Source organism: Cottoperca gobio, chromosome 6, assembly GCF_900634415.1.
Source record: "Cottoperca gobio chromosome 6, fCotGob3.1, whole genome shotgun sequence".
NCBI classification, from domain to species: Eukaryota; Metazoa; Chordata; class Actinopteri; order Perciformes; family Bovichtidae; genus Cottoperca; species Cottoperca gobio.
In genome coordinates, this window is record NC_041360.1 from 3,991,088 (window position 1) to 4,017,575 (window position 26,488).

Here is a 26,488-nt window from a genome sequence, read left to right on the forward strand (position 1 = left end):
CTACATCACCTGAACACCTAGCCAGGAGAAAAAGAGTTGCAGTCGCACCAGATGTGTTTGTAACTCAAATGTGACACCTTTATCTCATTTATCTCATTTACTTAGATTTTGTGGCGATTATGGGCCACAACATTTAATAATTATAATATGTTTTGAGTTGAAGTTAGTTTAACGTTTGTATTAATTGGCTGGATTCTATCAATAATGACAATGAAGAACTAATCACATATTTAGCCATGTTGAAAATAAACTAGGATAGTCCTTAGGCACACAGTAAAGCAGTGTTTCCAGTTTCCTGGTTCCTAATTTGTCTTCTGTGCATATTGCAAATAATATAGCTCTTAAAGTTGCTCTAATCAATTCTTGTATTGTGGTTATGGATAGTTTTTTTTATCATCAGAAACTGTGCTAACACTCCCTCAGCTTTAGGGAAGGTTTTGGTGTTTTTCAGCTCATTGTTTTGGTTGTATGGCACACAACCTTTCCGTTTGGTTTACTCTCACAGCTTCCATTAACATTGTTTCGATTAGCAGGCAGCCGATTTAAACAAACATGCTCTGATGAACTGACTGTATGCTACCTGCTCAGCACCAAACAGCAGACAGACAAAGCTTATGACTACCTGGTGAATATAGTGATGCATTAAGCAGCTAAAGAACCACATACTTCCAACAGCAGTCGTGGAGGCTAAAATACAGCGAAAATTACAGTTAATATCGGAAACATTCCCCGGGTGGCCATTGTTCTTATCAGAGAACAATGGCCAAGAGTGAGAGCTAGTCAAGTTATTTGTTATTTTAGTCTACTGGACATGACTCGCATCAACCTCCCGTTATCACATGTCCTTCCTCTGCACACCGTTTGACCTTTACTACTGGGTACAGCCTGCAAAAGATAAAGAGCTGACAAAGAAAACAGGGAAAAATAAAAACGTATACCAAAGATAGGTAGAAGGTGAGCGAAAGAGCTGAGAGACGGGGGGAAGGAAATTGAAAAGAGAAAAAGAGAAAAAATGAAAAATGGAGCAATGATATCGTTTGTAGTTAAAGATAAGCTGATAGCTCGACAAGCAGGAAAAACAAAGATTAGTAGGACTGCTCTTTGTGATAATGACATACCCCACACACTTTAGCACACAGACGCACTCACTCAGATAGAAGCTCATGTTAGTGTGCAAATATCCACAAAAAGGTGCGCGTCCCCAAACACCATAGTAATAGATCAGTGGATGTTGTCACACTACCGGCGTTAATATTTGGGCTTGAGATGAGTCAGCACTTTAACCTGACAGTCACCGTTTCATATGACATCCAGGGTGGAGTAGAGCCAAAATAACAAAAGAAATATCAACACCCAAATACTTGCTCGATTGCGCTGTATGTGATTCTACTCTTGTATTTACTTTCACTTTTATATATCTATATATTTTTTATCAAATTTATTTTTTATGCATGTACATTTTTTTATACAGAACAATGCCGTTTCAACAACAACTACAAGTGTAGGTAAGAAGGTGGAACTAGATGTCCAATCATTTAATAAAAGGTATTAGTTTCGTATTCAGTTGGGTTGAACAAGGTTTATACATGCACTTACACGTGGAGGCCGGGGCTGTGGACATGTCATTATTTGATCAGTCTAGCTCATCAAAGTTGTTTATAGTTTAAAGCCCTCAGTCCAATGACAATTCCTCCAAACTCACGAGGTTAAATTAAGGAGATTATAATGGCGAATGAACCAACCTACAGTGTTTGATCTGACGAGCCTGAAAGAACAAACTGTGTCTCTGTGAATTGAAGTTTGGATTTTTTTTATTAGACTACACAATGGTGACTAAATGTACAATGAACTACAACTGATTAATTTAGCCTGTGCCGATACAGACGGAAAGTGATATAGGAAGGGTAAACCTGAGAAACCTCTTGTGATGACCGATGACAGCCGCAACGTCAAATCCAGCCAGGGGCAAGAAGTTTGGCCCCTTCCACACTTCCTACCTGCGCTACTTCAACCGCCCTTGTGCGGAACACACATCTTGGAACTTAATTTTGACCTCAACTACGCACCTGTAAAGTTTCCTTGCTGCATCACTATCACATTCACAAAATCTGTCCACAGACTAACAGACAAACACCCTTCCTCCAACAATGCCCATCTTCAAACTCAACCTTTATTCTGATCTCAACTGCACACCTGTAAAGTTTCGTGACAGCATCTTGCACGGTTTGGATGCTGTCGTGGTGACAAATCTGTCCACACACGCACGCACAGACTTACAAGGAAAACTAGCGTAGTAGGTAAGAAGACAAAGAGGAGACTGATGAACACATGAAGACAAAGGTTATGAGTAAGAGGAAGGGGATTTCCACAGAGGCTGTGGTCCACTCACAAAGAAAAGCACCCAACCTAAGAACAAAGTTAGAAAAGAAAACTGTTCCGTCCGACTCTCCTACATTTTGAATACTTCTCTCCAACACCTTCTGTCTCGGGAGTAATGTCAGATGTCTGATAGTATAAACCAGATCGATTTCATAGCACAATGACAGGATAAACTATTTTGCTTCAAAACTGTTCACCCTTAAAATGTATTCTAGGTTGGATTCAATAGTCTGTTTTAGCTTGTTACTCAAACTGTATGTCCCACAAACATATCATGTGTTCTCAGTGTGTGTGTGTGTGTGTGTGTGTGTGTGTGCGTGTGCGTGCGTGTGCGTGCGTGTGCCCATGTGCGATTACAGTCAAAGTAAGAAAAGCATTAGATTGGTATTAGGCCAGAGAACAGTGAGAGGCCAAGAGACTGAGGAAAGTAGATAAAAAAGTTAAAGAAACATAACGTACAATACAACACTGCCAGGGATGAAGCCAACGTTTAAAAGCAAAACACACTCAAATAGCACAGAGCTGCTGGTAGACTGTTCCTTGTTACATCTTCCTACAGCTGAGGTCATTTTTCTAACATTGAAAACATTCTTAGACATTTACTAAACTGTAATTATAAATGTTATTTATATAGCACTATTTTTAACAATGTTTTAAAGTGCTTTGTAACAAGGAAAAATACAATACAACAATTATAATACACTATACAGTGGATATAAAAAGTCTACACACCCTTATGAATATGCAGGTTTTTGAAACGTAAAGACAGAAATAATAACAACGTGTGATATTCCAACAAACAAAAATCCACAAAGAAAAAAATAATTAGGAAATCTTTTAATTGAAAAAACCCACAACACCCCGATTGCATAAGTCTGCACACCCTTTCATAATGGAGGCTCTAGCTGTGTTCAAAGTCCAATCTCATTCAAAATCATGCCTGTAGGTAAACAGCATACACCTGCCATCAATGAAAGGGATTCTGATTGAAACCAGAGTAAAGTCAGCTGTTGCTGAAGTATTTGCTTGAATGTTTGGGGTTGCATCCTACTGGGAGAGCCATGGACCACAAAGAGTTGAAAGAAACTGCCAGATCTAATTGTTGAAAAGTACAAATCAGGAGAGGGATATAAAAGAATATCGAAGGCATTACATGTGCCGTGGAGCACTGTCAAAACCATCATCAATAAGTGGAGAAGATGTGACACCACAGAGACATTGCAAAGATCAGGACGACCCTCCAAAGTTGATGAGAGGACGAGGAGAAAACTTATCAGGGAGGCGACCAAGAGGCCAACAGCAACATTGAAGGATCTACAGGAATTTCTGGCAGGTACTGGTCACTCCTTGCATGTGACCACCATCTCCCTTGTTCTGCACATGTCTGGGCTGTGGGGTAGGGTGGCAAAACGGCCTTAATTCTTAAAGATATGTTTGGCGCAAAGCCAATACAGCTCATCATCCAAGGAACACCATAGTGACTGAAGCGTGGTGGTGGGAGCATCATGCTTTGGGGCTGCTTCTCTTCAGCTGGGTCGGGGGCTCTTGTCCAGATAGACGGGATAATGAATAGCTCCAAATATCAAGATACTCTGTCACAAAACCTGCTGGCCTCCGTCAGAGAGCTGAAGATGAAGAGGAATTTCACGTTCCAACATGTCAATGACACAAAGCAGACGTCCAAGCGGACCAAGGCATGGCTTCAGAAAAGGAAAGTCAAAGTCTTGGAATGTCCCAGTCAGAGCCCGGACCTCCATCCCATCGAGAACATGTGGAATGACCTAAAGAGCCGTACACAAGAGATCCCCTCGCAATTTGAAGGAACTTGAACTTTTCTGCAAAGAAGAGTGGGATAAAATTCCAAAGTCTCGATGTGCAAAGTTAATAGAGACTTATTCACAAAGACTTGCTGCTGTAATAAATGCAAAAGGGGCTTACACAAAGTATTACTTGGGTGGGGTGTGCAGACTTATGCAATCAGGGTGTTGTGGGTTTTTTTTTTTTTTCTAACAATTGTTTTCTTCTTCTGGATTTTAGTTTGTTGGAAGATCACATTAAAGATGGAACAAGTCTGAAATTTAAGTTGTTGTTATTTCTCTCTTTACGTTTCAAAAACCTGCAATTTCATAAGGGTGTGTAGACTTTTTATATCCACTGTAGATACATTTTAGTAAAATAAATCCCCTAAAATAAAGGGAATAAATCTTTTTGTTTTTTTTAAAGAATGTTTTAAGAAGAAATGTAAGAATAGCGACTTGCAATAGATGTCTCGACTTGGTTTCAACTAATCCCATGAAAAGACTGAAACTAAAAAATGCCAATACTTTCCATCTTCTCTAACATAACAGCCAGTGCCACTGGCTCCTACTGAAGACATGCATCTTTCAAAACAATGTTACAGAGCAATGTAGATTTTAGCAAACTTTACTCAAAGTGGAATAAATAGCGCATTTATTGAGGACTACTTTCAGCTGTGGATTAACAAACATTTGGTTTTCTACTGAGTATTTAAAGCAGGACTGTGCATGTGGGACTGACTTGAAATTAACTAGTGAAGGAAAATGTGCAGGATCAGTGTCATCAGATTTAAACCCATGACCAATGACTTGAAGTGCTGTCTAGTAAAAGTACATACCAAGTCCTGCAAGTAACTGTCTCTTCATTTCAACCCCTGTTTACATCATAAAAACACATGTATTTCCTTTAAGATAAGATAACATGTTTTAACCTCATGTGTACAATTTTCAACTACTCCCTATGAATGAGGAAGTGCATGAGTCACCACTCAAAGCAGAGCCTCAACCTGTTCAGTTCCCATCATGACTTCAGCTTGAAGTCACTTCAAGGCAACAGGTGTTACTAATCTAGACTCACGAGCATCGCACCACGAACTCACTCATTATGTTAAAGAATTCAAAACCAGTTCGTTTTAACCACTTGCATGTTCTCAGGCAAGCATCCAGAGCAAACACACAACACCCACGCTCTTATTAGTCACTATAGTCTGGGTTTGTTATGATACTTTAGTACCCAAGGGGACAAACATCTCAACTTACTGTATGTTCTCATTATTCAGACAGCATATACATTATTCCTGTAGTTTGTTTTTTTGTGTTTGCCACTTTGCATGTGAGCATGAAACGGACAGGCAGGAAAAGCTCCATGAGGAGTGTGTACTAATTTGGTGGTTGGGAATACACCCCGCAGTCAACATATGTCTGATACAATCAGAGAAAACACTTGAGCCCTTAATAGGAATTCAAATTCAGTCACTCGCACACACAAAGCTCAGAGAAATGAAAAGTTCCTTTAGTGTGTTAGTAAATCAATGACTTAGGAGTGTGAAGGCCACAACAGGGCATAGTTAGGAGAATAGAAGGAGCAGGGAGGGAGTGTGGGAAGATGACAAAAAATAACAGCAAAGAAAAAGACGACGGCAGGGCAGTAGATGAGGAAGGGGGAAGAGAGGGGAGGACAGGGGAGGGTAAAAGTTAGAAATGCAAATCTAAGTTAGCGACGTATCACGACTGGCATTTGTTCCAACAGTTTGACCATGAACACAACTAGATTTAAAATAAAACAAAATATGGATAAGATAATGAGAAAAGAGCATGTTTTGACAACAGATCAGTTTGTGAGTAATAGAACGAGGAGGAGCAGCTGCAGTGAGCTGTTCGATGAAGAGCTGCAGGGGACTCACCAACAACTTTAACTGTGCGCTGCTGTGGAAAACTACTAGATGCTCATGTCATGGAGGAACAAGGCCATCTATTACCTGACTTGAGAAATGCAAGCAAAATAGAAGACAAAACAAAACCCATGAGAGTCATGGATGTGGGAGAAAGAGAGAAGACAGGAGAAAGGCGTAATGGAAGGGAGTGGGCCTGTTCGCCCCTGATCCCCACTGACCTGTGAGTTTTGACCCCTACCACACCCAGTCATTCAGAGCCAGCCTCTTAATACGCCTTCAGGCCTACTGCAAGGTCAGAGCTCACACCCGGGGGGCAAAGGTCCAGCAGGGACTCCAAAGACTGGGGTACGTGAAGTTGGGCAGTGAGCAATAAGTAACACATAACACAAGACAGGGCAGGATGGAGGCTGGCAGAGTCACAGATTGAATACTCTTCAGCAGGTAAAAAGAGGAAATAATTAGAAGAGGAGGGAGAGAAGGATTGAGGGATGAATAGAGGGTAGGGGGAGAGAGATTGAGAGTGGGAGGACCGGAATGGAACAAAAAAAAGCCAGATCTTTCAAACCTGTAATTACAGCTGCCAAAACGAGAATGATGAGCAATGTAACGGAGTCTGGGGCCTCTAATTTAGACTCCACAAGTTTAATATTTTATTGTGTCATGTTATGGTTAAACACAGTTAAATGAAGTTAAGATCTTTGTCTCTGTAATCGCCTGTCAGACCAGCCCTCATTTATCTCCATGTGTGTATGTATGTGGGATTCTAGACAAGTGTGTGTATTTGCCTACCAGAACTTGACTACAATGAAAAGATGATAAAAAATAATCAGCGGACTGTTCTTCTCATTCATTTCTTCTTTTAGTTTTTCAATTATTAATTTTGTATTCCACTTTAAACCTCCAACTAAGTATTCTCAAACATTTAACAATATGACTTATTTCTTATCAATCTTTAATTTATTTGGTATTTTAGATCAAAAGTGCAGCTAAAAAGCTTTTTTTGCCTTGTTGGGCAAGAAAAGAACGACCCAAATTTAAGTGTATGCAAATCATCATAACCTCTAACAAATTATGCCCCAGATTTTACCAGAAGTAAACATAATTAAGAAAGTCTATTAATTATGAAGATCGTACCTCCCCTGCTCGAGTTTGAGAGCTCTACTTCAGAATACAAACAAAGCTTCATTATTCGTGTGCATTAACACAAAACAGTGTACCATACGTTACCCTCTCTCTCACCCACACACACACACACACACACACACACACACACACACACACACACACACACAAACGAAAATCCATACACGGCTTCTCCCTTTACCCCAGTTATATAGAAAACACACACACTCAAGGATAGCCACAGGAGCTCCGCAGGGTGTAACAGTAGAATATGGAGAGGAAGAGGGTAGTGCTGGGAAACTTACAAGGCAAAAGCTGGAGTGTGCAAACACGCACAAACATGCAGAGAGGAAAGCAAGCAGGCAGGAAAGCCTCAAGGGTCCGACCCTGGAGGAAGGTAGGGGCTTGGTAGGATCCAAGCCAACACTGCTTTCCTTTCTTTTCCTCTAAACAGATGACTTTTTCTCTTCCTACCCTCATATCTCCTCTTACCTGCGGCTTCTAATCCCATCATCTAACACATTTATACACAAATCACAAATAATTAATTCTCCTCCTAATTTTATCTAATTATGAACCACATGCAAACAAGCACAGAATCCCTTACCAGCTGCCTTGTTCTAATTTAATGAGGGGAGATGAGGACGTGGAAACCGTTGTTCACTTGCTTTTGTCCAAATTATTAACCTGTCAAAAAAGATTTTTACACAGAAAAACTATTGTTATTGCAACATATACATAAGGCCGACTATCAAATTACAAAAGCATCATGATAAATATGAGTTGCAAAAAAAAAATATATATATATTTTATAGACTAAATGACCAATCGAAAAATAATCTGCAGATTAAATCGACAATGACAAGTTAATTTCAGACCTAAAAACAATACTTATTACAGATTCAAATTAATTAACTGATCATGTACTGTACAAGGTTTTATCTTTGATCGGATTTTCAATAAACATTATAAAACTATAAAGTATAAATATGATGATTACTTGATAACAAAAAAAATATTTTAAAAAATGGACAGATAAAGAAACTGATGGGTTGGATACAACAACCCAATTTTTATAACATTCAAAATTTAATTTGACAATTTGGACACACAACAATAGCTCCTACTCAACATGAGTAGCCAGACAAGCCTCCAGGACATTGTTGCTTCCTACAACCGGCAAGCCAACTTGAAGTTAAACAACATAACTTCTAGGTCATTGTTGGTGGATAGCACACAAACAAGCTTAAGTTTTGACCCCTCCGTCCCATAGGAGTTCAAGAGGGAGGTAAAAAGTGCCTTTACCATCATATACCTCTATACTCAACACGCACCCTGATCCTCTGTTTCTGCAGGAAGCCTGGCCAAGTAATTCCAGCCCATACAGTGAGATAGAGAGAAATGGAATCTGTGCTTCAGTATGCGGCCAAAATATACCAGTAAAGGTCCCACTCACAAGAGAGGTATCTAATGAGGGGTGTAGGTTAGCCTAGGGCTGATCAAGCAGGTGGCATTCCACTTCAACCATCAGAAACAGAGAGACAGAGAGGGAGGGGGGATTACAGCAAACCTTTACAAATAGCAAAGCTTACTAGAAAGCAGGTCCAACTAAGGGGTCATAGGTAGGCTAAGGGCCCGCGGCTAAGACGCCTTATCCAGGTTAGAAAGGTGACATTCTTGTGGGACTAATAGATGCAATACAGCCCCAACAATGGCCTCTGACCACAAGACCATAATAGAGATGACCCAGATATTTTCCACCACCTCCATTCAACCACTATTTTGGTCTGGATAAACTGGCATAATTTCTACCACTGGAAACATCTTTCACAAAACAATATTAGTAGCACTGAAAAGTCTGCAGATATTACTACATTGTTGGGAAAACAAGCTGTTATATAAAAGGTCCATTTTACATGACATGAACAGCACCAAATATGTCATTCAATAGTTCAGACCTATTGAAACAATTCAAGGTTGGCTGAACAATGTAATTCTCCGTTCTCCAAGCATCAGCATGACGTGAACCAGATGGCACTTTTCCAGCTCCGTTGTCCAGACGCTCTGATACGTTTTAAATAAGTAAGTGATACGTTTTCAATGTTTGACATACGTATAATAATTTGTTATGTATACGTTAAGTATACGTCAGCTACAACACCGCTGTGGAAAAGTTGGACGTATTTGGACTCTGACTAATTTTGATCACAACTTACACTTAATTTATATCAACCTATAGCCGATATTTCGTATACGCCAGCATACGTTTCTGTCATACGGATATGTGTGACAGGGCCTTTACGACCCTTGAAACACCCTTCATCTCAGCTCTTGTAATCTGTGTGTGTGTATGTGTATGTGTGTGTGTGTGTGGAGGCTCCACCTCTCCTTTTTAACATGACCTTGCTTATTCCAACATGGACTATCCGCTCCATTTTCAAACTCCTTTTCCCTCAGTGCATGTTCTCATTTCTCTTTATCCAAGTTGTGCAAGAAACGTATATTTTGACAATACCTACCTTTTTTGCTGTGTTCATCTGAAACAGAAATGGAAGTAAAAGTTGGAAAGATGCATGACACTAAGTCACTAAGTAAGTATTTCTGTGCCTGATCAATTTATCGTAAAACAAAGAGGGGAAATGGTGTGGTCATTGTTTTCACAAAAGTTTTGAATGGATTTTGATGCAGTCCTGCCGCGCACGCACACACAAGCGCACTGCAGTGAGTCGACTGGAGCCAAATAACGATGGACAGCCAGGTAAAAAATGGTGTGAATATTAGGATAAAACAGATATTTAGAGGATAGATGGACAGAGTTTACTTATGAGAAGAATAAGGAAATACACATTCAGTACAACAAGCAAAACACTGAAGACAAAGAGAGAATCTCCACTTTGTTTGTTTTTCCTGTTTTTTGTGGAGCCTCAAGTTTTGGACAACCAAACTAACCAGCTGGTCATCCTACTGGTGCAATACATCAACACATGACACTGCACAAATCATACAAAGCCAAGACCGTCATAAAGCATATACATAATATCAGAAACAATTATTAAGTTTAAATCTAGTATGCATTCAGGATTAAAGCAGTCCCGGCTGTTGGAGGTTGTTTAGGGGCATCGAATAAAATGAATGCTGAGTCACTGCACTAAGGCTCGAGCAGCAGGCAGGCAGGAAGAAAACAGTGTCGGTATCATGGGAGCCTGCTGAGGAGAACAGGACATTGGCATCTGCTACTACACCAGAGGAGGGACGCAAAAAAAAAGGGAGACATAAGAGTGCAGGAGAGGGAACTAAAATAATGAGAAGGGGAAATAATGAAGGGAAGGAGGAAAGGGTGAAAAGAGGGCTGCATAAAAAGAAGAACAATGTAAGAGTGGGGAAGGATGGGGAGGGGGAGGTGGGGAGAGGACAACAAGAGGAACACAATAGGATGTAGAAGGACATAAGGACACATATACCTGCTCTCAGAGCTTCTCAGCCTGACTCAGCATAACCTGAAGTCACTTCAACTTTGTCCTTTATTGCTGACTCAGCCTGCTGGTAGACGGGCCCCAGGGACCCTACTGTGACAAATGAAACACTCTTCAAAAATATCATCCACAACACTTACTCTTACAAGGGGAAATGCACCACATGAAACCTTTTTAGTCACTTGTACCACCATGAAACGACATTGCATTGTACCAGTGACAATAAAGGTATCTTAATGTATGATTGCTAAAAGATTGTTGTCTCAGAAAATATGGATCAATAGCTGCGTTTCCTCTGCGTACCACCGTGGCTGGTGTTCCAAGCAAGCTGAGCCGATACTAGAGCAGACCACTGATTGGTAAGAGAGAAACCAGCGCGGCATCAAGCGACATCCTGCACAGATCTTATTTTAGCTAATTTTAAATGGCAAACTACTGTCAATAGCGATCACATTTTTTGTAATTAACTCAACCCAGATTAATTTTATGCCAGCTGGCAATACAACGACGTACACCGCACCTTACATAGACAAAGTGCACACGTTCCTCTGTTTGGTTGCCGATGAAAGGATTTAGCGAGTCTCACGTTGCTTCAAGCGACAAACAGCTGATCACGCCGACTACACTAAGGGGAAACTATCCCTCAGTGGAAAACAAAATAAAGAGAAAAGCACCTGGTATCAAAAGTGAGTTGAGCAGAACTGTATTATACAATGTGTCAGCAGTGGCTCGAGAAGATTTTATGGACATTTTAACATATTCTGTTGCTGTGACTCTGGGTCACTAACGTATTCTCGAGCCACTCAAGCAGACGTCTGATAAGATCCCTTCTTTCTAACTCCACCCCCCCACATTTTTTCATTTCCAAAATTGTCGTCAACTAAGGCTGACTCAAGTGACATCACAAGATAATTTATAAAATTTTCGCACAGCTCTATGAGAAGCCATAGAAGGCTTTTTACAACCGATGTGTAGAAGTTGCCCTGACAGTGAAAGTGTGCAAAATACCAGGACCCAGACACTGAAGCAGCTTAATGGCATTCAGCCATCATTCATGACCTCAATTGGTAATGACTTAACTTCAACTGTTGGAATTTTAAAAACATCTGTAACTCCTGAAATATATCTAGACTGTTTTACTCCAATCAACCTTAACCAACTAACTTCAACAATCTCATCGTCTAAACCATCAACCTGTCTTTTGGACCCGATTCCAACTAAACTGTTTAAAGAAGTTTTACCCTTAATTAACACTTCGTTATTAAATATGATCAACCTGTCTCTATTATCTGGCTACGTACCACAATCCTTTAAAGTAGCTGTAATAAAACCACTTCTTAAAAAGCCTACTCTTGATCCAGAGGTTTTAGCCAACTATAGGCCGATATCTAACCTTACCCTTTCTCGCTAAAATCCTTGAGAAAGCAGTCGCAAAACAGTTGTGTGACTTTTTACATAATAATAGTTTATTTGAGGTTTTTCAATCTGGATTTAGAGTTCATCATAGCACAGAGACGGCACTGGTGAAAGTTACCAATGACCTTCTATTGGCATCAGACAAAGGACTTGTCTCTGTTCTTGTCTTGTTAGACCTCAGTGCTGCTTTCGACACTGTTGATCGTGACATTCTACTACAGAGACTGGAACATTGTGTTGGCATAAAAGGAACCGCACTAAGCTGGTTCAAGTCCTATTTATCTGAGCGATCTCAATTTGTACTTGTTAACGATAAATCCTCCATGACAGCCAAAGTCAGTCTTGGAGTTCCGCAGGGTTCTGTACTTGGACCGATTCTATTCACCTTATATATGCTTCCTTTGGGCAATATTATAAGGAACCACTCTATAAACTTTCATTGTTATGCGGATGATACCCAATTATATCTATCAATTAAACCAGATGAAACCAATCAATTGGCTAAACTTCAAGCATGCCTTAAGGACATAAAAACTTGGATGTCTAGCAACGTTTTGATGTTAAACACAGACAAAACTGAAGTTATTATACTTGGCCCTAAACGCCTCCGAAACGCATTTTCTAATGACATAGAAGCTCTGGATGGCATTAACTTGGCCTCCAGCACCACTGTAAGGAATCTTGGCGTCATCTTTGATCAAGATCTGTCGTTTAACTCCCACATAAAACAAATCTCAAGGACTGCCTTCTTTCATCTACGTAACATTGCAAAAATAAGACACATCCTGTCTCAAAATGATGCAGAAAAACTAGTCCATGCATTTGTTACTTCAAGGCTGGATTACTGCAACTCATTGTTATCAGGTTGTCCCAAAAAGTCGCTTAAGACTCTTCAGTTGATCCAAAATGCAGCGGCACGTGTATTGACTAGAACAAGGAAACGGGATCATATTACTCCTGTATTAGCTGCTCTGCACTGGCTCCCGGTAAAATACAGAATAGAATTCAAAATCCTTCTCCTGACTTACAAATCAATTAAAGGTCAGGCTCCAGCATATCTTAAAGATCTCATAGTACCTTATAAACCAACTAGAGCATTACGCTCCCAGACTGCAGGGTTACTTGTGGTTCCTAGAGTCTCTAAGAGTACAATGGGAGCCAGAGCCTTCAGCTATCAAGCTCCTCTCCAGTGGAACCAGCTTCCAGTTTGTGTTCGGGAGGCAGACACACTCTCCACATTTAAGAGTAGGCTAAAGACTTTCCTTTTTGATAAAGCTTATAGTTAGGGCTGGCTCAGGTTTGCCCTGGATCAGCCCCTAGTGATGCTGCTATAGGCTTAGACTGCCGGGGGACACCTCCCTGCCTCTCTTCCTTCTCTCCCTCTCTCTTCTTCTCCCTCTCTCGTCTTCCCCTCTCTATCTGTATGCATTTATGTAAATGTATGTTACTAACTCACCATCCGGGGTATCATCCCCAGAGTGTCCTGTCTCTCATGTGGCAGGTTGCCACTGATAAAGTTTACGTCAGGATCATGAATCGTGACAGCGCCTGCTGACCTGGTCCTGCTGGACACCGGGAAGCCTTATTGACATTTTCCTGGATTCATCCAAACTTTCTTGATTCATCCAACTTCTATTTTTTTTCCAACACAACATAATTTCTGTCAAATGTTGTATTTGTACTATGTTGTTTATCCTGTACACACGACATCTATTGCACGTCTGTCCGTCCTGGGAGAGGGATCCCTCCTCAGTTGCTCTCCCTGAGGTTTCTTCCATTTTTTCCCCTTTAATTTTGGGGTTTCTTTTAGGAAGTTTTTCCTTGTGCAATGTGAGGGTCTAAGGACAGAGGATGTTGTAACCTGTACAGTCTGTAAAGCACACTGAGACAAATGTATAATTTGTGATATTGGGCTATACAAATAAATTTGATTTGATTTGATCATTCATTGTATTATTAAACACCTGTGCTTTTCTACTGCGACGTGTCAAAATGCCTTTTGTGAAAAAGACCTATTGATTTCCAGGAAATGTATTGTTGTGATAGAAAATTATATTTACAATGTCTATCCATGTTGCTAACCCATAATACAGATATATATATATATCTATATATAATATAGATATATATAAAGAGAAGTATTTTGTGTGCGAGTTTGATAAATACTGACAAAGGAATTGGTGTCTTTGACAAAACCACTGTTCGGAGATTTGAACAGTGGTTTTGTCAAAGTCAAGACAAAAATCACAAAATAGCCCCAATCTCAACTGCATACAACACCCTCCATTTAAGAGCCATCCATCTATGAGCAACAACTCTTACAGTGAGCCGCGCTCCAAACAGCTGCTAACAACATGCATTTGTTTTCAGGAGATGTTCTGAGCTGTTAGTGAGAGTTTAGAACACATTCCACAAAATGTGTAACAACACAACGATGCTGCTGGTTGTCAGTGACAGAGAGAGTGAGTGAAAGTGTGTGAGAGACAGAAAATACAGGAACGTTGGATTGTGGCGGAGAGGCAGCGAATGAATCAGCTCGTTTCCTCTGCTGCCTTGAGGGCTAGACAGTCTGACAGGACAGCAAATAAGGATGACTCATCCTGACTCACACACAGCCACACATACATACACACACACACACAGACACACACACACACACACAGGTGGTCACACATACACAAACACAGGATGATGGATTATTACCACCGTAAAACATGCTTTTGTTGCTTCCGATTGCCTTGAAAGGAAACCTCTCATGCTCTCTCAGATTCTTCTGCCCTTTTCGCAAATACTTTCTCACTAACACAACCCATTCTTTCATGCTCACTCACTCACTTTACTTGTGCCTTCCTGGCTGCATAGACCAAAACAGCCCTGCAGCCACCAACCTGTGACTCATCCTTGTTGCCTTTCTGAGTCTGTCAAGATGCATGCACGGACGCAAGCATTTGTGCACACTTACAGCACACGCGCACGTGTCAGGTTTGCATTCCAATCTTTTGTGAAGATGAGACTCCAGCTGGAGGGGTTTCCAGATCGTGAGGAGCTGATACCTGAACAACCTTCAAAAGATAAAAGCTTCTTTGATCTGTCAAGTTACGGACAGATACACACACACACAAGCAGCCTGGTACGTGAACTTTGCCATCAACGCAGGGTGAAGTTGACATTGTTTTGGAGATTGTCAACTGATGCTGCAGCCAAAAGTCAAGGCAGTATTTACGGTATATCTGTTGTTGAGAAACAAAGTCAACATTAGGGCTGCACGATTAACGAGAATCAGTATTTAACATAAAACTTTAAATGGTTATGATATAGTTGTATTTCACCACTGCACAAATATGCAGTTAAGATAATCATTGGCAAATGTATTTTGCATTTAATATTTAGAACGATTTACAGATTGTGAAACAGTCTGTTGATGGCCTTTCTGACGGCGGTTCTCCGCTCTCCTCTGCTGCCTTCTCCGCTGGCCTCTCTGCCAACGTTTCATTTTGAAAAAAATAGCCTCCATCACAGCCTTATATTAATGAGGTTTAATTTATTTTGTAACAATAAGGGTTTGCAGCTCATTCTCAAAACAGAAGCCTGGGGGGGGGTAAATGGGGATGGATATATCTCAAGCTTGTTAAACAAATAAGTTATTGACTTGTTAACACATGAACTAACGTTAGTTAGAAAATGTTATCAACTTTAATTGACTGAATTTATTGAAATATTGAGCTTATTAACATAAATACTTTGTAATATATGTTTTAACTCTCCTATAATGTGAACAGTGTTGCACTCAGTGGGAGCAGTGATGCTTTGGACTGAAGGATGCTGCAGGTCAGAAGTAAGTTTGGTGTTTGAGATACGAAGGACATCACAGAGGTGCTGTCGCTCATTTGGGTTCTCAATCTGCTTTTGTTCAGAGAAAATGTTTGCTCACACATATGAGCCGAACAGACTCATTATTCTTTGTGCGTGGCGTCTCATCAGAGGAAACTTTCCCAAGCTCCGGTAGAAGTCGGGGAGGGAGAGAAGCTGATGTTGATTCTTCAGGGAATTATCATATATAATAATTATATATAAGTTCTAGTTGCAGACTCTCTTAAACTCATTCTGCATTCATCAGGAAGGTGATCACAGACACATATTTCCCCTTGTTATCAGAAAGGTTGGATTTCGGACAGCGTGGGGAAGTGCGCAACATTGAAGTTGCGTAGTTGTGTCTCAAAGAGACGGAGCTTCACACAGAATGCTTTCATGTGTGCAGTCGGCTCTTGTTCAGTGTTGAGATGACCAGTAAGATCAACTAAACATGCCAGGTCTGCTTATCATGGAGGGTCTCTCAGCTCATGAAGAGGTCGGTCCGTCTCTTTCAAAAACAGATCGATTTATGATCTCAGGGAATAAAATATGACAGGCTTTAATGAAGTGCTTTCTAAAAAATAAAAATGATGACTTCCAGGCAGTTCACATTTATCAAGTTATAAACACAAGAAACTAAGGGAAGGAGGTGAACAAGGAGTGATTGTTTCCTCCTTTTGTTAGTGTTCTCAAGAACAAGCTGGAGAGTTCTTCCCCAAGGTCCAACCACAACCATACACATTGACATTAGGACCCGAGAACAAAACTGTGTGTGTGTGTATGTGTGTAAAAGGATCAGCATGTGTGCTGCCAAGGTTAAGTGATGTAGCTTGAATGAGTTACCAGAGTTTGAGCAACTATGTGCTGAGTGGTCCCAAGTGTCGCTTTGCATTATTAGCTTCTGCTTAAGAACAACTGCTTTGTGTGTGTGTGTGTGTGTGTGTGTGTGTGTGTGTGTGTGTGTGTGTGTGTGTGTTACCTGTGTTGTGTCCATGGTGGCTCTCGTCCAACACCAGGCTGTTCATACATTTAAGCTCCCAGTCCTGGACCTCAGTATTCCACAGGGCAGGGACCAACACAGTGTACTGGGCTCTGCAGATGGAAGTGGGGTGGGAGGATAGAGGGTGGGAACAAGGGAGGGTAATATAAAACGGGTGTTGATTTCACAACCTAAAATTAAGAACTTAATGCTAGCTGGAATTGGATTTGTGTTCCAACAACAAGATGGTGGTAGCATGAACATCCTCTCACTTACACTGGAATAGCATGAGGAAGGACGGGTTCAATATTTATATGGGGATATTATTATAGTTTTAAGACAGACTTGAACAAAATGTGAACCTATACTTTAACCATGTTTCTGTATTAATCAAAGTGTGGACATGCAGGAGCATTATAATGCAACAATAATGTGAGGTGAGAATGACGGAGGAAGAGAAGACGGAGACAGAGGAGGGATAGATGGAGATAGAACAGTGAAATGTAACTGGAATAGATCACGTTTGAGCTATCCATCCCAGTATATAATGATAAATGGTTGTAGACAGCAATAGATTGAGTGCTGGGGGAAAATGAAAACAGAGCGATCGTGGGATAAGAATGAATGAATGATGTGTACAAGTTCCGGCCAGCTCATTTAAAAAGATCCCAGCAGGCATTTCACAGATGATCGCATGCTACTGGTCATGCTAATGCAACATAGAGTAAATCATCTGTCAGTAGAAGCAGGCAGACAGTTGAAGTCTAGATGTCAACACTGTATTTACATCAGCTAGATTCTCAATGGCAGTGATGAATGTTGTACCAACTTACTCCAATGATGGCTTGGATATAAATCACACACTCTTTACACCTTAATACTCAAACCAACACTAAACTAAAAGCTAATACAAACATATCAGTTTAATATTACTTGTATAGCGGACATCAGTTTGATCAAACTCAAGTCAGCAAGTTGGTTGAAAAGTGTTCTTCAATTGAATGACCTAGTTTTAAGTTACTGTATGTGACAGCAAATCCATCTACCCCTATTTAGCTGAGCCCTTAAGCTCTGAGTCGCTATGAGCTCCACTGCAGCTGTTCTGCTGCTGATCCTGACCTCTTTGTACAAGTTGCTGTAGGTGAACACACTAAAAAGACACATCTGGCCTTCTCCCCTGATAGCAGGTATATTAGGTAAGAATAAGGTAGGTCAAGCTGAAAAGTGGAGACTTATAGTTTTGGAAGGTAAAAAATGGAGTTAGGCAACGCTAGCTACCTTGCTATCTTCGGTTGCTATCTTCGGTTGCCCTTATTTACTTCAACCTTCATTTGAAATAGGGAACGATCAGAGACTGGCCTTTAACGGTCATTTAATTTATCTTTTCTTTGGTAAGAAGCCTCCCTGTTTTCTAATCTGTTCCTGTTTCAATGGTTATTGATGTCTTAAATCAATATAAAGAGATATAATGCCTAAAGGAGACAAAACAAATGCTGTATCTTGAAAGTGAAAGCCACCATAACAGACCCTTATAAATACAAATAGTGCCAAATGATTAGATGAATAATTCAATTCATAAATTGGTTGCCAGAAAATGAATGTGCGTATAAATTATTTATCAACCAGAAAAGGCCAGACTTATGACTATTGTCTGTTTTTACATTAGCACAAAATTAATATATTTAGGTTTTGGACTTTCTATCTGAAGACGTCACTTTTGAGACATTTTATAAAGTTAACAATTTGGCGAAAAATGTTCAACAGATAAATGAATACATATGAAGATATGACCTACTGAACATTCAGAAGTGGGAACTTTTAAATGTCTCTAGAAACGGAGTTGACCATAGTATACTTTCACATAGATGACTCGGAAGTATATAAAGTATGTAAGTTGCTTAACTTGAGAAAAGTTAGCTATTCTGGTTGTCTAACATTTTGATTTGATTTTATAAGCCATAAACAATAGAAAACGGTGAATCTGGTTCAGCTTTTATAAGTTGCTTATAAAAGTAAAATGTGTTGCTAATGTATGCGTTCCGTTATATTTAGATTTTACTACATTCCTGATACATTTATAGCAAGGTTAGTTAAAGTCGCCAAAAATCTGAGAAAAAAGCACTCCAGCTGAGTTGACTAAGAATGGTTCAAAAACGACTTCATGAAAGAAAGGGAAAGGAAAGGAGAGACCCTGCCCGGAGGAAGCCCGGGCCCCCCCGTCTGGAGCCAGGCCCAGAGGGAGGGCCCTCTATTCTTCTCCAGAGTTGCCCAAGGTGTGAGGCATCGGGCCAGGGTGGGGATACTCACTAGCCCCCGGCTGAGCGCCGCTACGTTGGAGTTTACCCCGGTGGACGAGAGGGTCGCCTCCCTACGCCTTCGGGTTATGGGGGGGAAAACTCTGACTGTTGTTTGTGCCTATGTCCCAAACCGCAGTTCTGAGTATTCGGCCTTCTTGGAGACCCTGAATGGAGCCCTGCAGGGGGCTCCAGTAGGGGACTCCGTAGTCTTGCTGGGAGACTTCAACGCACACGTGGGAAACGATGGAGACACCTGGAGAGGCGTGATTTGGAGGAAGGGCCTCCCTGATCTAAACCCGAACGGTCGTTTGTTGTTGGACTTCTGTGCTAGTCATGGAATGGCCATAACAAACACCATGTTCGAACATAAGGATGCTCATAAGTGCACGTGGTACCAGAGCACCCTAGGCCAAAGGTCAATGATCGATTTTGTAATCGTATCATCTGATCTGAGGCCGCATGTTTTGGACACTCGGGTGAAGAGAGGGGCGGAGCTGTCGACTGATCACCATCTGGTGGTGAGTTGGATCAAGGGGTGGGGGAAGACTCTGGACAGACCTGGTAAACCCAAACGGGTAGTGCGGGTGAACTGGGAACGTCTGGAGGAAGCCCCCGTTCTGAGGATCTTTAACTCACACCTCCGGCGGAGCTTTTCAGCCATCCCTGTGGAGGTTGGGGGCATTGAACCTGAGTGGGCAATGTTCAAAACCTCTATTGCTGAAGCTGCGGTGATGAGCTGTGGTCTCAAGGTCTTAGGTGCCTCAAGGGGCGGTAACCCTCGAACACCGTGGTGGACCCCGGTGGTCAGGGAAGCCGTCCGACTGAAGAAGGAGTCCTTCCGGGTTATGTTATCCGGGAGGACTCCGGAAACAGTTGCAGGGTATCGAAGGACTAGAAGGGCGGCAGCTTCTGCCGTGTCAGAGGCAAAGCAGCGGGTGTGGGAGAAGTTCGGAGAAGCTATGGAGAAGGACTTTCGGTCGGCATCAAGGTGGTTCTGGAAAAACCATCCGGCACCTCAGGAGGGGGAAGCGAGGAACCATCCAAGCTGTGTAAAGCAAGGGTGGGACCCTGCTGACTTCAACTGAGAAGGTTATCGGCCGGTGGAAGGAGCACTTTGAGGAACTCCTGAATCCGACTAACACGCCCTCTATGGTAGAGGCAGAGCTGGAAGCTGATGGGGGATCATCGTCAATTTCCCTGATGGAAGTCACTGAGGTAGTCAAACAACTCCACAGTGGCAAAGCCGCAGGGGTTGATGAGATCCGTCCAGAAATGCTGAAGGCTTTGGGTGTTGAGGGGCTGTCTTGGTTGACACGCCTCGTCAACATTGCGTGGAAGTCTGGGACAGTGCCTAGGGGTTGGCAGACCGGGGTGGTGGTTCCCCTATTTAAAAAGGGGGACCAGAGAGTGTGTGCCAACTACAGGGGTATGACACTTCTCAGCCTCCCTGGTAAAGTCAACTCCAAGGTACTGGAAAGGAGGGTTCGGCCGGTAGTCGAAACTCTGATTGAAGAGGAACAATGCGGATTCTGTCCTGGTCGTGGAACAACAGACCAACTCTTTACTCTTGCAAGGATCCTGGAGGGGGCCTGGGAGTACGCCCATCCGGTCTACATGTGTTTTGTGGATCTGGAGAAGGCGTATGACCGGGTCCCCCGGGTGATACTGTGGGAGGTGCTGCGGGAGTATGGGGTGAGGGGGTCACTTTTGAGGGCCATCCGATCCCTGTACGCCCAAAGCGAGAGTTGTGTCCGGATACTCGGCAGTAAGTCGGACTCGTTTCCAGTGAATGTTGGCCTCCGCCAGGGCTGCGCTTTATCACCAATCCTGTTCGAGAGATTGGCCGGAGAATCGGAGCAGCGGGGGCGGTATTACAGTCACTTTACGTGTGACGTGTGACGAAAAGAGAGTTAAGCCAGAAGGCAAAGCTCTCAATATACCGGTCGATCTTCGTTCCTACCCTCACCTATGGTCATGAAGGCTGGGTCATGACCGAAAGAACGAGATCACGGGTACAAGCGGCCGAAATGGGTTTTCTCAGACGGGTGGCTGGCGTCTCCCTTAGAGATAGGGTGAGAAGCTCAGCCATCCGTGAGAGACTCGGAGTAGAGCCGCTGCTCCTTTACGTTGAAAGGAGCCAGTTGAGGTGGTTCGGGCTTCTAGTAAGGATGCCACCTGGGCGCCTCCCTAGGGAGGTGTTCCAGGTACATCCAGCTGGGAGGAGACCCCGGGGAAGACCCAGGACTCGGTGGAGAGATTATATCTCCTCACTGGCCTGGGAACGCCTTCAGGATCCCCCAGTCGGAACTGGAGGATGTGGCCTGGAGAAGGGAAGATTGGGGTTCCTTACTGGAGCTGCTCCCCCCGCGACCCGATCCCGGATAAGTGGTAGACAATGGATGGATGGAAAAAAACTAAAGCAGAGACTTTATTGAAGCCAGCCTCGTCAGTGTGAAGTAAACAAATTATGTGTGGACCCCTTTAGCTGAACGAGGGTGTCACTGTGTCAATGAGGACACACTGGCACAGCAGATATGGACACTGAAGAGACAATGAAACATCGGTGCTGAAAGAGAAGGAAATAAGTCCTTAGTAGCATAGTTAGTAGCATAGCAGCTGTGAGTGGATGTTGTAGGTATCAGCAAAGTGTCAGAAGAACAGACTGACAGAAACAGAATAATTCCATCCATGGAGTAAGAAGCTGCTCTCTTTCGTAGGGTGTGCTGGAAGTCATTGTTGCAACCTATGACTGAGGTGACAGCTGACTGACTGCCCAGTTTAGACAGGCAGACACATGAGATGGATGAGCCTCTCAACCAACCATTAATCAGAATGGGCTGAATGGGCTATATGGGTGCATGACAACTTCTATTTATACCATTCACAGAGTAAAAGAGCAGAGATGCTTAAAGACAATTAGGAGAGGTTGAAGATCTCGCCTTGCTCCTCTTCTTCATGTCTCTCTCTTTCTACCCCTGCCCCCCTTCCCAATTAGTGCACCTTCTTTCTCTATCCACTTCTCTTTCTGACCCTGCATTCATCCTTCCCTCTCTTTTACCACACTTGCTCCCTTCCCTATTTCTTCAACAGTATCTTCCCAGTGTAAGGGGATCCTGCCTTGGGAGACAGTCGGACCACTTAGTGTTGACTTCTGACTGGGCTTTCATAATGATGCCAAGCAGGCAACAAGGACTGCTCAATGTGACGTGGTGGCAGGCTGCCCACTGAACACCAGAGCTAGAACAAAATGGGACTGTCAATGCTGCCCTTGATGCATACATATACAAAACAAGAGGTTCACACATGGATCAAAATGCGCTGTTTCTTTCCTTATAACGCAGAAAACATGTATTACTGTAAGAACCCGTCTGCATTATGAAGTGGTTATGGAAGCTGGCTTTAAAATATTGCTAATGAATCAAATGGTCAGTTAAACAGTAGTTTAGCTGTTCCCCACATTAATCCTAAAGATTTGTCCTTCATAATCCCCTTTGCAAGTCATTGGTTTTTACCTAGCACCCCGCCCCCCCCCCCCCCCGGCTCATGATAAAGTGCTTTATCACTGCCTGTGACACAGCTACGTTTATGGAAACTACTTGGCTGTCTAGCCTCCATTTATCCAGCGTCTACTAACAGATCTTTGTCCAAGATAAACAAACTTAGGTCCAAACAGTGAGACCTTTTCAACAATGATAAGCACATACGAGTGTGAAATGTAAGTAGTTAAAGGGAGTTTATCTATTAAAACAAATATGATAAACTGGATAACTGTGCACTAGTCCGTCACACAGGCTGTATACAAAACCCAGTGACCCTGCTGAGTTGCCATAACTACAGCTCCATGTCAACAAAACATGTCCGTCGGCATGTGACGTTTATATTCAACATAATGAGAGATAGACAGAGGGGTCCCAGTGAAAGCAGCATGGGCTGCCATTGAAGAAACTAATTTAGCATAAAGGGTGTTTAATCCAAACATGTACAAAGACAACCACAGCAAAACAATGACACTTTTCTTGGAATGCTTCGTGTCAAAATATGTCCAGTCCCGATGAGCTGATTCATATTCATGAGCTGCCTGGGGTTTTATGAAGGGTCAAGTCTAAAAATTGGGCTCTCAGCTCTGAGAACTGTGCTGCACATTCTTCAGAAGGACCCATCGCTTTCAACACATTCATGAGGGTGGTCTGGGACAATATTCATGACTACGGGTCATATATCTTATGATATTGTGTTCAAAACTAAATGTGGATTATGGACAGCCACACATATAAGTGATAATGAAATAATAAAATGTTATATGCCACTCAGTAGTTTATATTTATATTATGTTATATATGTTCTGTTTGTAAGCACATAACCAACACTATGTCTACAGACCAGGCAGCTCCATGTTCAACCTCAATGTACTTACACATCAACAGGTACTCTCAGCAGCAGGGGTAACACTGCTCCCTCATCATTCAAGTCCATCAGTCGAGGCTCCAGGAGCTCAATGATGGTCAGAGCAGTACGGAACACAGCCGACAGGCCTGAGAAGAGACAGCAGGATTTCCCAAAGAAAATTACTCCACATACAAAATGCGACATACATACGAAGGAGATGTAAAAGAGATAAGATAAAGACAAAAACAATTAACAATGTGAGGTATCGACCCATTACACCAGTCAGATTAGCCGCTAATCTTTTCCCCGACACTGAACCAAACTGAATTATTATATTAAAATGGATAACTTTTGTCTTCTTCTTAAAACACTATGTATTAAAACTATTGTATTACCACCTCCCCCTCGGAGTTAATGGGAGCAAATGTCAGTGTTTCATTAGCTGGCTTGTACATTTGTTCATGTGTGTGTACATACCGTGCAGAATGATGAGATCCCAGACAGCCAACACAGAGTCCCAGCAGGGCAGGGAAGTGAAGAGAGTGAGGAACCATGGCATCACAAAGTGGACTGATAAGACTCCCACTGACTCCTGCAGGGAGGTTCGGGAAGGGGCAGGGAGGGTTGATTTGGCATAACCAAACATGCATTCATGATTTGTTTCTTTGCCAATTACCATCAACTATACTCCTTTACTGACCGTCTTACTGAAACATCCTTTCAAGACATTCGCAATTTAGTTGATGTTGAAGCTTTAATGTTAGTTTAATTAATTGGATTAATTAATTGTGTTAGAGATACATGCTGGTGTGTAATGTTAAGTGCTTGTAGTAATCTTACAAAATAAGATTATAATATTATAGTTCTGGGCCTATAATATTATGGTCTCTGATTGCGCAGGTCTGGTCGGTGCAGACCAAGTAGAAAAATCTGTTTACAGCTAGCTTGCCTTAACTCCACTGAACAGCTCTATTACAAAGGAAATGCTGACCATTGATCTGTAATAGGCTTTCTCTCTCTCTCTGTGTGTGTGTGTGTGTGTGTGTGTGTGTGTGTGTGTGTGTGTGTGTGTTCGTTCCAAAAAGGGCAGCTTTCTTCCCAGACCTGCCGACTCGAGGGCAAAGTACAGCAATCTCGTCACAGACACAAATGTTAGCAGTGAATGCATCAGAGCGTAAACATACTTAGCTTGAAGATTTTGAACAGTGTAGCTGCAACATGACTAAGAGGAATGCTCAGAAGAAGGCCAACTATAACAAAAAGTTAATTGAGAAAATCATACTTTAACAGGACTAAGGGCAGTTTCCAAAGCTGTTCGACCATTCAAACTTCCTAATACCTAATTGTATGTTAAATTATTCAGTAGTTAAATAAATAAATGGTCTGTAATCCATCTAATGAGTAATAATCCATGTGGATTTTATTTATCATACATTATTTCTCTCCTCATATTCCATGCTTTAGATTTATATTCAGAAAACACAAAAACATAATCAAAATGTATTCGATTAAAGCGCTTGGCTTAATTCTCTGATCTAACTCTAGAAATGTTGCTTTTTTCCCCTTTTTTAAACAATGTTTGTCGCTAATCATACAAGAAATATAGAGAATAAAATGGATTTCATCCACATTGTTCAGTTAACAATATTCACAGATTCCTTTATCTTTAACCACTTCCATACGTATGGCATGGTATGTTCCAATTTCCATACGTAATGCAACATACCACATCTATCTGTGGACAGCGATCTCTTACTTTTCAAATGATTCTACACATATCTTTCACTTTCACAATCCTGTCTTTTTCCAGATTTCTTCTGCCGATGTTTTGATGCATTTAGCCCCGACGTGGTATTTCAACTCCTCCCCCTGTTTTATGTGTTTCTTTTGGCAAAAACATCTAGTTGAAGTGAAAACATCTCCTTATCCATAAGATGACATCACATTTCCATCCATGTGCTGCTGCATAAGAGGTGTCGCATGTCTGCTGTGAAGTTCATTAAATGCACTGAAAATAGTTAAATAACTGTAGGGACGGAGGGAGGGAATCACACAGCCCCTTCCAGTGCAACCAATAATACTGCTGAACGTGACCAGCCTGGAGCTTAGTACAGTGAATGACAGAAGAGGCCCAGTTGCTGATGGATACATTACAGTGGCCTCTCCCTCGCAGATGTACTACTCATCACTTGTCCATATCTGCCGTTAAACACAAATACACACACATTTTCAAGACCTTTCTTGTCATCGTGTTTAGAAACTTTTTCCCTCTTAGTCAACTCAAAGATTTTCAGCACCCTACTTTCCTTCCAGTTTTGAGTGTCTGCTAGTATCAATACCATGATAAAATTCATGCATACATGTTTCTTAGCCAGCGTGGCATTTTACAGAAAAAGAAGTCTATCATTGGTCTTTCCTTCTACATAGAAAACCCTGAGTGAAAATCTGATCCGTAATGAAAAACCAAAAGCACTCACCATGTGCTGAGAGAGCTGTGGCTTCCTGTGTTTCAGGAACTGGTCAAAGACCTTCACCTGGTGCTGGACCCTGATTAGACCAAAAATAGCAGTTTAGTTTAGTGCATTTGTGCAAGAGATCACCAATTATAAGAAAACAGCAACGAAATGTATGAATTACATTAAAAAGGTAAATGTGTAATTTCAAGCCACCTGGTCCAAAGAAATAGGGCGTAGCATTTCAACTCTAAACTGGGTCCATACAATCTCTAATGTTCATATTTTAGTTGTAGTATCTTTGGCATATTTATTGTATTTAAGTTTATTCTTTATATTGTGTATTGCATTTACTCCTGCGTAATGCCTGTCAGTGGGCAAGAATACCAAAATTCAACCAAACTGCTGAAACTCTGAGAGCCAGTCAGAAAACTCTGCGA

The 26,488-nt window shown here is 41.8% G+C and overlaps 1 protein-coding gene across 1 annotated transcript in view; it reads right to left on the minus strand.

Moving 5' to 3' along the window:
* Window positions 1-26,488, minus strand: part of LOC115009902 (uncharacterized) — a 68,337-nt gene that overhangs the window by 36,257 nt on the left and 5,592 nt on the right. Inside the window, 4 exon segments of the mRNA XM_029434207.1 lie at window positions 16,913-17,025; window positions 23,624-23,741; window positions 24,073-24,187; window positions 26,073-26,142. Coding sequence (XP_029290067.1) covers window positions 16,913-17,025; window positions 23,624-23,741; window positions 24,073-24,187; window positions 26,073-26,142 — 416 coding nt within the window.